Source organism: Stegastes partitus, unplaced genomic scaffold (assembly GCF_000690725.1).
Source record: "Stegastes partitus isolate 25-593 unplaced genomic scaffold, Stegastes_partitus-1.0.2 Scaffold1831, whole genome shotgun sequence".
NCBI classification, from domain to species: domain Eukaryota; kingdom Metazoa; phylum Chordata; class Actinopteri; family Pomacentridae; genus Stegastes; species Stegastes partitus.
The window spans coordinates 17,209-28,865 of record NW_007579562.1 but is presented as its reverse complement, the minus strand read 5'-3'; the positions used below and the strand labels follow the sequence as shown (position 1 = coordinate 28,865).

Sequence of the window (11,657 nt, the reverse complement as noted above, 5' to 3'; positions counted from 1 at the left end):
TATGTATTATATTGTATTACACAAGTGTGTGTGTGTGTGTGTGTGTGTGTGTGTGTGTGTGTGTGTGTGTGTGTGTGTGTGTGTGGGTGTGTGTGTGCATGTCATTATATGGTCCACTATTCCCATAATTTCCCTGAAGGCGCGCTCTCCTCACACATTCCTCCGGTGGCTCCTCCCTCCTCCCCCCAACTGCTGCGGCGGTCACGTGTCAGACTGTGCACCAATCAGAGCGGCCCACAGCCAGCAGCCGGAGCAGCAGCAGCGTCCCCAGCCCGTCGCTCCAGCCACTGCTGGGTCCGACTCCGTCTGGCGACAACGGCAGTGGGGGGCTTGTTTTGATTAAAGTTGATGGAATTTTTTTTTCATGGTTTTAACTCCGTGCCGTTACGTCGAAATCCAAGATGCTTGCTGCGCGTTCCGAGTCATCAACCGCTGACTGTTGCTCACATCCGAGACGGAGAAACAAAGTTGGGAATTAACCGATCTGAGAGCGGAGAGGAGCAACTTTTCCAACTGCTGCACTAGTAAACGGGCTGACCTATGCTAAGCTAACCGCTAGCCAGAAGTCTGGAATGCAGTTGAAATTCCTGTTAAAAGTCCACAAACGAGGAAGCAAACTTTCCGTTTCGCGATACGGCGACTGTATGAAATTTACTAGCGACTTTAGAGGTGAAAGCTGCCCCACGGAGCCGCTCTGTATTCGGTCCGGGTGGACGGTGCAGGTGCACCTCCTGCGGCACCTGCGAAAACTTGGTAACTTAGCTTCATCGCATTAGCTTGTTCACGTTAGCATTAAGCAGACGCTGTTGCGGGAAAGTTTGTCCTCTCGTAGTTGAAATTATTTGAGCCATTTATCGCTCATTTTCAACTTTACACTGTTATTTCATCACCATCAACAAAGTGGTGGTTGTAGCTGAGCCGTGTTTCTGCTAACCTTAGCAGCCACCTCGCTAGCTAGTTATTGACCCTCACTTTTACCGGAGTGGCGACGTGGATTCGTTCACGGCAGTGGACGCTCTCTCTCTCTCCCTCTCTCTCTCCCCCTCAGGACTTTGGACACTGTTTGACTTTGCCGTGGGCTGCGCAGGGAAATCCCCTCTGTTCTCACCGGATAGCCTCGTAGATGTGACGGCATGATTATCTCAAAAAGCGACGTTTTACAGTTTTAAAGTTTTCATTTTGTCCTAAAAGCTCTGCACCCTATGGTGCCGCTACGGCCACCGAGAAATGGATGTCTCGCAGGCCGCTTTCCCAAACGGTGAAGGGCGGCCGGGCGGCGGTGGGACCGGGGAGCATGCCTGGACAGAGTCCCCCACAGTTCGGGCGTGGGCTCACTCTGCCCCGCTGTGCCCGACTCGATCCCTGTGGACCGCCGCGTATGACTACGAGGCAAGCGGGGAGGACGAGCTCAGCCTCAGACGGGGGGACGTGGTAGAGGTCCTGTCCAAGGACGCTGCGATCTCCGGGGACGAGGGATGGTGGACCGGCAAGATCAACCACCGGGTCGGGATTTTCCCCTCCAACTATGTCACCTACCAGCCCGCTATATACCGCCTCCCCGCTACCAGTGTGTCGGTGGGGGAACGGGAGCGAGTCCCGGGCTCGCCCGTGCAGATCCCCTTCAGTGAACTGGTGTTGGAGGAGATCATCGGCGTGGGTGGATTTGGCAAAGTTTACCGGGGCACATGGAAAGACCAAGAGGTCGCCGTGAAGGCGGCTCGGCAAGACCCCGACGAGGACATAACGGCCACCTCCGGCAGTGTTAAACAAGAGGCGAAGCTTTTCTCCATGCTGCAGCACCCCAACATTATCAAACTGGAAGGGGTGTGCTTGGAGGAGCCCAACCTGTGCCTGGTCATGGAGTATGCCCGAGGCGGGACACTGAACCGGGTGCTGACCGGAAGGCGCATCCCTCCTCACATCCTGGTCAACTGGGCCGTGCAGATTGCACGCGGGATGCACTATCTGCACGAGGAGGCCGTGGTGCCCATCATCCACCGTGACCTGAAGTCTAGCAACAGTAAGTTGAAGTGTGCATTTTCGCTGCTTAAAACAGAGAAATGGAGATAAACGACTATAAAAGGTCCTCATGTGGACCATGCACCTGTTGCACATGCAGCACTTCCCCCTTAGTGCTCTGATGCAGCATGGCTGGCATGATTCAGGTTTATCACGTCTATTTAGGAAGCTACAATATGGGCAAGATGGGCAGATGAAAGTAATTTTGCAAACTTATTACTCAGGAGAGTCTAGTGTTCTTTGTCTGTATAAATTGTGGTAGTTTTGGTCAACATTTAGCCGTCTTACAACAGAACCTAAAGCGAGACATGTGCAGAAAATACCATGTATTATATGAACAGCTCAATTATAGAAGGTCCTCATGGGGATCAGCACCTATACACATGCAGCACTTCTGCTTTTAGTTATTTACAGTTGGCTGTTCTGCTTAAGTTAATTTTTTTAGTGTTAACTAACAGAGCCACGTTTAAAGCAGTTGTTTCATGCCTGCTTCACTCCAGACTTTTTTAATTTAATTTGGCAACTCCACATGTATCAACCTGTTATACAGATAATGTTTAATGCTGGAACATTTTTCCTTACATATTATTAAGAAGTCCTAGTGTAGTCATTACAACAGAAACTGAAGCTGCTGCAAACCCACAGTCCCCATGTACATATTTCACTACATGACTGGTACAGCGCTGCCCTTTACCCAGGATGGATTTATAACGGTGTAAAAAGTGTTTGGAGTATGGAGCGGTGGGGGGATGCCATCGAGAGGATGTGAAATAAAGTCAGAGTTTGCTCAGCTGGGCTGCTCTCCCTGCACTCACTCACCCTCCCCTTATCCTTTAACACACACACACACCTTCCCAGCCCCCTCGCCACCAAAAGTTGAAATGTTGTTCAAATAAAGTCAGTGATTTACCAAACACATAACAAGACACACTCGGTCCACACAGTTAGGCCATGTGGTTGACCAACCATAGCCAGTACAGAGTTCATAGGATAAGCATTTAGACAGAGGATCAAACTAAGTAAAATAATCAAGATATTAAGTTACTTATGGACTTTCTGTAATGCAGTAATGATCACGTATTTAGCAAAGAATTACTGCATTGTTTTGCAATTGCCTGCAGCATTCATGTTTGGAAATTTCAAGTAGTTAAAGTATTTTGCAGCTCTCACTGTGGAGAGTCTCTGACATAGCCGGTTTCTGTAGCTGAACTTGGATCAGTGCAGTAGGCCAACTGTGCTAGTTCCTCCATGTACTTGTAATTGACAACAGGCCAGCAAACTTTAGTTTCCCAGGACTGAATAATGAATGGACAGGACTCGATGAGAAAAAGGGGTCTGACTCATGTACCCACTGACACAGGCTACTCACTTCAACTCAGGTGTGTTTATGTGTGTAATGTGACTCCAAACACTATTTCCCTCTTTTGTGACCAGAGACTCTTATCAACCTGGGGCCATGTGGGGAGCAGCTCCGGCGTAATGATGTCTGTTTATCTCCAGCTGTGAGAGCCAATGTGTGAATGTGGGGATGAAACATGTGAAATGTACACAGAGCAGACCCACCGTGATCACTAGGTGAAGACATTTAGGTTAGATTTGAAACAAAGCTTGTGCTGCACAGATGTGGTGACTACTGTGGGTAAAATCTGTGCATGCAGGTCTAATACACATTTAATCCTAACATGTGTCACCCGTACATATGACATCCATACATGGTTATGGCTTCAGATGGTGCAAGCATGACAAAAAGTCCACATCTTTCCAACCTTAACTGTAGTGTTATAGCCCAGTTATACTCACAAGAAAATAGTACAAATACATTAATAAAGTTGACTAGCTCTCTACAACATCATTATCACATTATTCAAGCAGTTAATGTTTTTCTGGATATGATTCTCCTGATTAAATATCTTGAACAGTTTACATGGGCCCAAACGTGCAAGTAGTCTTATTTAAGATGAAGATTTGTGTTAATTATAGGGCAGATGGCGAGAAAGGATTTAACTGCTGTTTAGACAGTTTCAGCTAATCGGATGTTTGGTGAACATACACAAACAGTCTCCCCCGAACAGGCACAGTGCTGCTAACACAAGTCAGTGTGTTTATCCTGCCACTTCACTGTGACATAGACACAGCTTAAGCTTTAAGTAAAGAATTTAAAACTAAAATTAGGCGAGATTGTTCACGGTGTACATATTACTGAGCTCCGATGAAACCTGGGGAAGTCAGGATTTACTTGAAGATTGCTTTTTTTTAATTCATTCAGAAACTCAACCCCGATGCTAAGCTGTTCCCACAAAATGAGACAAAGAAAGATAGTAAATTCTAGTAGCAGTTGCATGTAGTTGAACATCCCCGGGTCAGAAGTCTGAACATCTGTAGTCAATATACAGTGTTATCTAAATAAAGGGAGAATGATTAAAACTGTATGTGTTTGCTTAGAACCGGGGCAGTGAGTTCACAAAAGGCTCTCTCCTACACACAAACACACAAACGGCACCCTGCGGTGTGTTGGGTTGTTTTCCCAGTAAAAAAACCCAGAATAATGCCGCTTAGAGAAGTTGTTGCATCTGCTAGTGTAGGCCTGTTGTCTGTTTGTCTTGGCATTATGTGTGCATCGGTCAGTCCAGAAGGATAAAAGGAGTGAGAATTATCTACGCAGGGGGTAAAAAGAAAAGGGATACATTGCGATAATTGGTTTTTAATCAGCAATCTGTCATTTTTTTAAATATTTAATGAGCAAAATGTTTGGTGGAGAGGCTGTATCTCTATTCTTTCTGTGTCAGGCTGTTTCCCTGCAGTATGTTTCCTCTCAGCGTAAACCAGGACATAAACAGGTAGATGTAAACAGAGGAAGAACAACAAAACTGCAGCAACTTCACTCGACTACTCTGCCTGTCATTTATCAACTTGCAGTGTACACATGCTCCAAGCAGACAAACATACAGCTATTTGATCAATGATTAGCCTGTAAAGTAATATGTTGGAAGTCAGCAAGATTTGTCCAATCTCTTTTGTGTTTTTCAACCTAATCTGTAAAATCCCAGCCTGCAGGGAGGAATGTTGCTAATGAGGGATAAAAGCTTAACATACGTTTACACAATGGACTGGTCAAGCAGCGGTTGCTAGGCTACTGTGGCCAGAAGAATGGCTAGGACTCGGAGGGTCTCAAAGCCCTCGTTTTGTTTTGTTCCGTTCATATTTAATCTCCCAGAGAGCAGCGGTACTCTTTTATTGCCACAAACTGAGGGGGTTTCCCTTCTTACTTTGTTATTTCTCTCCTTCCTTTCCTTGTCCCATTCTGCACTCGATTGCAGCTTATTATTTTTCATGTCTGCTTTTTAGCCAACACAGTTTTAAGACTGAAAAGGATCATGTTTTTAACCTCAACTTCTTGAAGAGGGCTAAATGAACAAAGAATTCATCCTGCTAACAAGTGTTGTTTGGCTCCATGCAGCCTGATATAGCTCATGTCTTTGTGTATCTGAGCTTCGTTTTATTCAAAACCTAATGTTGTATGTACATGTTTATAATATAGTGTGTTGTGGAAGAACTCTGCAACTAGTTTTGCAGTTTTGTGAGAGTTGGTCTATGTCAGGCAGATGTCACTGTGCATGCACAGAGTTTCTAAATGTGATTGTAATGAAGGTATATGGTCACTATATGCAACAGTATACCTCTTAATTGTTTTAAGTTGTTTTTAGTTGTGTGCAGATGGCAAAGACGCACAAGGTATTTCTTGCTCCATCGATGCAGACAATGAATGTTAGAGTACATGTATTACTAAGTTTTGTTACGTGACAGATTTGTTGATTTCAGTCTTCCTTCCAGTCCATCCATTTATTGTCCCTGGCTTCTTTCCCGTCTCGCATTTAGGACGAGCAGAATCAAAGAACAGCAGATAGGACCAAGAAATCACAGTGAAACCTGGCCCCGAGCCAGCATGCATAACCCACATTAACTTTGGAGTTTCACATCTTAGTGTGAGCGATAGTATGCCAGGAATGTGTGCTTGAACGACACTGAAACCGATGGAGTTCCGTTTGGAGCGTGTGCAACAGCATACTCCCATCAATCTTAAGCTATTGTTAGACTTCATCACACTATCCCCTCCCTCTACCCGTTTCTTTCTCCACGCACCCACCATTCTTTAAATTTGTGAAGACATGACAAACATGACAGAGGCAGGAAGGATTTCCTTTTATGTTAGTCTACTGAAAGTAGTGCAGATGTGGTAATAAATGCATATTGAAGTCAGAGTTTGGAATGATAGCTATCACAGCAGTGAAGGGCCCCATTGTGAACGGCGCTACCAAGACCCAGTGCGAAGGCAGCGCGAGTCATGTAGAATAAGCCTCATCTCAAACATCTATAGAAGACTTGTGATAAATTATGGTCACAGACAGTCATTGTCCTAATTTGCTGATTAAAGTGGCTCACCAAATTATCAGCAGACTAGATTCTTCAAGTAGTAAACTCATAAAGTTACTATAAACGTCTGCCTACTGAATGTGATATAATAAATATGTCTCTATCATTATAAGGTTTATTTACTTGTATGCAAAGGTGAATCAGCCATGACTTTGCTCCTGTTGCACTTAAAAATAGATTTGAAAAAAATACAGTAGAAGCTAGTGATTCACCCAGGGATGCACATTTTATGTCCCGATACCTAAATCAAGAGGATAGGCTCAGCTCGCTTGAATGTAAGGTATGAAAACACAGAATAGACTGTTCTTTCCTGTAAGCCACTCTACTTCTGCAGGAACAGCACAGAAAAAGAACTTCACTACTAGGTCACAATGAGCCACAACAGGAGAGAAAACTGGCTTAAACTATTCAAAATAAGTGTCCCTCAAGAGAATCTCTTTTTCCTCCACTAATTTTTGTTTTGTCTCTCCCTGCTTCTGGACTAAGTTGAGTCTAAGAGGGAAAGTTACCAAAGCTTGACTAGGTGTTGCAGGGCAACTTTTTTCTGGCTTCCCACAATTACCCCTGGTGACACACAGACAGTTACTGCCTGTCTTTTCTCTGATGAGAGAATGGGCAGAGGGGAGAGAGGAGGAGTTGAGATGCTTTCACTGTGTTTTTTATGACCTCTCCCTGACTGCACCTATTGTTGCAGGACTGGGTGAAAAGGAAAAGGGCCCACAGCTGAGAAGAGCTGCCTTCCAAATCAGCCAATCCCCTCCATTCCCCTCCGCAGCGCACTAGCACATTGATAGATGCTAATACAGCGAAAGGCACTAGCTGTACACCTTTAACATTTGATATGTTTTAATTAGCCTAGCCACGGGTTAATTCGGGCTTTTACAGACCCATACTAAGGGAGGAAGAGGGCAGACAAAGAGTAAGTGGCCCGGAGAGATGTGACCATGATAGATGGATTTAGCCAACCATTAGCCCTGATCCTTTTCCCATCAACCCGAATGCCTGGGGGCACTCTCATTTCAACCGGGAGAGACAGACCAGCCGCTGAATGTTTAGCAGCCTTGTTTCTGCTTACTACAGGAAGCCCTCTTACGCTCGTGCTTAGTCAGTTGGCACAGTTACGAAAATACTGCCACGTCAAGTTAGGAGGATGCACTGTGAATTCTTACAGCAACCAGGGGAGACTTTAATGGTACCTCTGTTAAGTAATACACCAGAAGACTGTTTTAAATGTACTTTTGAAAAAGTTTGATCCAGTTGAGTGCTGTTGCTTGATAGGAAAAGGCACACTAAGACTCAGCCTTTGTCTTCATTTGCAGCTTCTTTGCACAGTATTGCTTGTACTTTTTGACTGTTTGTATTGGATGTATGTATAATGACATACTGTAGGTGTGGATGTAGCCAAACTGTACTAACACATTATTATGGATTCTTATTGGAAAACAGAAAGTAGTGCAACAGGAGTGTATCATACAAAACTTTCTATTTTAATTCATGAAATTTCAACCACTACAGATCTGCAGAGAGTAAAGTCTGGAGTATTTTAAGTTTGTAGAAGAGAGAAGAAATGGTCACGTTTGCCCAAAAAAAGTGTATTTCTTTTTTCCTTTTTACCTCGAGGCGATAAAGCAATGGGAAGAAGCGTGGGACCTGCTTTGAAGGCAGCAGCTCTGCTTCTGATCTTCCCACTGTTCCACCATGAAAGATGGGTCTGCTTCAAGATCCACTGTTGGAAAGGGGAATTAAATGGGGGTTGGAGTGAGGGTGGGGTCTGCCTTGGAGGCATATCCATCTCCAATTGCGCTGAGCTGTTGTCCGCTTCAAAACATTTTCTTTTCAAAAGAGTAAGAAAATATAGACGGAGAAGGAGCAGCAGCAGCACACAACTCAACCTGCAGTCTGTGTGTTGTCACCTTTTTCGATATGACCAGTTTTAAGGGGGCATGTGATATCATCTAGCACTGTTATCAATATTATTATCTATTATCGGATCCACTTGAATGATTTTAATCACGCCAGATGGATTTCACACATTCCCTGTTTGCTTATGATCCTGGCAAACCGAATAACACTAATGATAAGATAATTAGAAGCTACACACAATTGCATTTTTATTTTTTAAGTTTATTTTTCACACAAGCACTGGCATACTTTTAATTAAGAGCTTCATCTTAGTATATTTCCCTTTAATATCCTTGCCAAATACCTATAGGCTAGATTTGCGTTACTGAATCAAGATGATAAGCTTTTTGTGTCATATTTATGAAGAAAACAGACAAAAACACAAGTGCTTTGCCAAGATACAACCAGTGTGTTCCAGCAAATTCAAAGCTGTCAAGTTTTCTTGCAGATGCACCCACCTGGGGCTATGAGTGCTGGCGTGTAGCCGTGTGTGAACGTGCAGGTCTTAAAGTTTATTGTAATGGCCTATTTAGACGAGAACAAACTCTTGAGATGCACAGTATTAGCTGGGTTTCCATTACACCGCCTGTTCTTGTTAAAAATACCCAAAGAGGCCTTAGATGGTCTGTAGGCAAAACAATACTCCACTAGCCACAGCCTGATGTGTGCAGCAGCTCAGGTCTAAAGTCTTCACATGTGCTCACTTTACTCTCAGCTAATACGTAGGTGCAGGATTTATCTTCCCAGTTCAGGGTGGGGTTTGGCCTGGGGCTTGACTTTTAGCATGACCCTTAATAGAAGTCAGCAGAGCATCTCTTTCTTCTTCTTTTTTTTTTTTACATGCTATTTTCCAGCTTTTGTTCCACGTAATGCCTCCACACTATAATGTCTCTTACTAATTTGAGCACTTAACTATTTAAATATACATGTGTGGGGCATAGTTTGAGTGTTTCCACATAACTTCCTGGGTCTAGAAGTAAATAATTTAAAAACATGTCACAAACCAGGGAGATGTTTTAAATATGTAATTCAACTAAAACAACACAGTGTTTTTAACATGATTTTTTGGTTCCCTGTACGCCAGGTTCATATTACAAGGCTTGGCAAAAACATCTTGCTGCTTCTTTGAACCTGCTGAGATTAACTATAGAAATTAGGATGGGTTGAAGAGGTCACTGGAGGTGGACTTCAAAGAAGGGCTGGTGGCATGTATTGGAGGTGAGCCATTTGTCAAGGAAGGGGACTGATGAATCCTGATTTAGTTTCATCCTGCCCTATTTGCCTAGTTTTTTGGGGGGAAAACCTCCTCCTTACAAACTTTGATGTTAAATATAGTGTCATCACATGTTAAATGAACCTGGTCCGATAGTTTGACGGTGGCCATTTGTACATTGTAAGTGCTGATAAAATGATTCCTTTAGTGTTTTGTGCAGATTGCTGTGCTGTAAAATGGCTTTAAAATGCCTGTTTGTTGTTGTTGTTGTTGTTGTTTAAGAACTTTGTCATTTTCAGTTACGTTGCACACCTATTTTTTATATTTGCAAAGTTCATAGAAACAGGACATGTCACTTAGAAATACAAGTTTGTTTAATCCGGGCGTATTTGTGCCAGTCTTTGATCTCTGTTTAAGTCAAACTATTAAGGTTTCTATGGCACCGTTCATTAACAACATGCAACACAAAGTGGTTTGAACACAAAAACCATGTTGTGTCAGGGGCTTCAATCCAAGCTCAAACTTTTTTATTTCAGAAAATGAATAATCGCTTCCGCCCCAATTGTTTATTTTTAGTCTGTTTAATCAAGATTTATTTATTTTAACATGCATTTCAGGTCACTCTTTCAAGAACAAAAGGTCGCACTGTATGCTTGGATAGATTTATTCACTGGATGGTGACGTTAAAAGACTTGATCGATCATATGACTCAGAGTCGCATGTTAACCAGCAGTGAATGTGTTTGTGTTATTAGCCCTATTAGCCAAACAAAATGGCTGTCTGGGCTTTTAAAGGTGCTTTTTTGTGGCATAACGTCAGCATGGAGTCATGTAGACAGGAGCTAGGTCTTTTATCAGAAATTTCTAGAGGGCTGACACTGAAGTATCACGGAGCTCCAAAGAAAGTATTTGGCATGACATTCTATAGGCCAATCAACGCAGACGGGCTTATCCCAAAACCACTGTTCTTCTGGGTTGTGTAACTAACCCATCATAAGTCATTATAAACCTACAGAGCCTGCTGGGAGGAATCTATGGAATCACTGAGAGAGGACTTGACAACAGGAAGCAGAAGTATATCATTGGTCTAGTGAAACCTGTTTGTAATGGAATTCCTATTGTTAGAGGCCGGGTAGAGGATCCCCTCTGTGCCCGGGGCTAGTAATGGCACCAATACCCCTGTTATTAGTGGAGACCCATAAGAGTCTCACTACAGGTATATAAATAAAAATAAAACTGCTTGAATCATCTCAGGCCAATTACAAATAGTTGTTGATGCAGACATGAATCTTAAGCACCACCCTCTGTAAGTATGTCCCCAATAAATAGAAAAGAAATGCCCTCAAGCATTTTATTTTTTGATCCGTTCATTGTCAGGAACTGCTGTTTACGTTTTTCCTGTGTTAACTGAGCTGATGTAAAACGTTTATTCTCCTTTTGGTCAAAGTCTTGTTTGTGTAAGTGATGCATGAATGAATGCAGACCGAGGATAGGAGAGGAATTATGTTTTGTTTTGGCCAACGTGGATTTTATTTTCATGCCAGTAAACATGTTTACATATCTCTGAAGGTGTAACAGTGTCATGAGCTTTCTAAATTAAACCTTCATTATGTACGGTGAGTGGAAGGATGTGAGGAATGACAGACTGGTTCGTATACAGTGCAGAACAGTGAGTCAGCCCAGAATTAGCTGGCTGTCATAGTGCAGCATGGGTTGTGTTATTTCCTTGGCTGCACACCAAAACACAAACAAGACACGAGGACAACAAGTCCTCGTAGTTCAGAAACTTGTACCAGCAAATGCATGTCGCTAAAACCCCCTCTGTAGTCACTGATTTAACCCTGGAAACTCATCTCAGTGTGTAAACATTATTCATTGAATTATTTTTCCCATGAATAGAATCCCTTCCCGTCTTAAAATAGTTCAGATGTAAATGTGTTTCTTCTTGTAGAATGTGCAGCTTAATGAAATGCCAGCAGCTCGAGCACGCCAGCTCACATAGATAGATAGATAGATAGATAGATAGATAGATAGATAGATAGATAGATAGATAGATAGATAGATAGATAGATAGATAGATAGATAGATAGATA

General features: G+C 43.1%; 1 protein-coding gene across 1 annotated transcript in view; it reads left to right on the top strand.

The window, feature by feature from the left end:
* Positions 1 to 1,227: 1,227 nt before the first annotated feature.
* The window catches only part of map3k21 (mitogen-activated protein kinase kinase kinase 21), a 27,295-nt gene continuing 16,865 nt past the window's right edge, over positions 1,228 to 11,657 (top strand). Inside the window, exon 1 of the mRNA XM_008302539.1 lies at positions 1,228 to 2,020. Within this exon, the coding sequence (XP_008300761.1) occupies positions 1,228 to 2,020 (793 nt within the window). The remainder of the gene's footprint in view (positions 2,021 to 11,657) is intronic.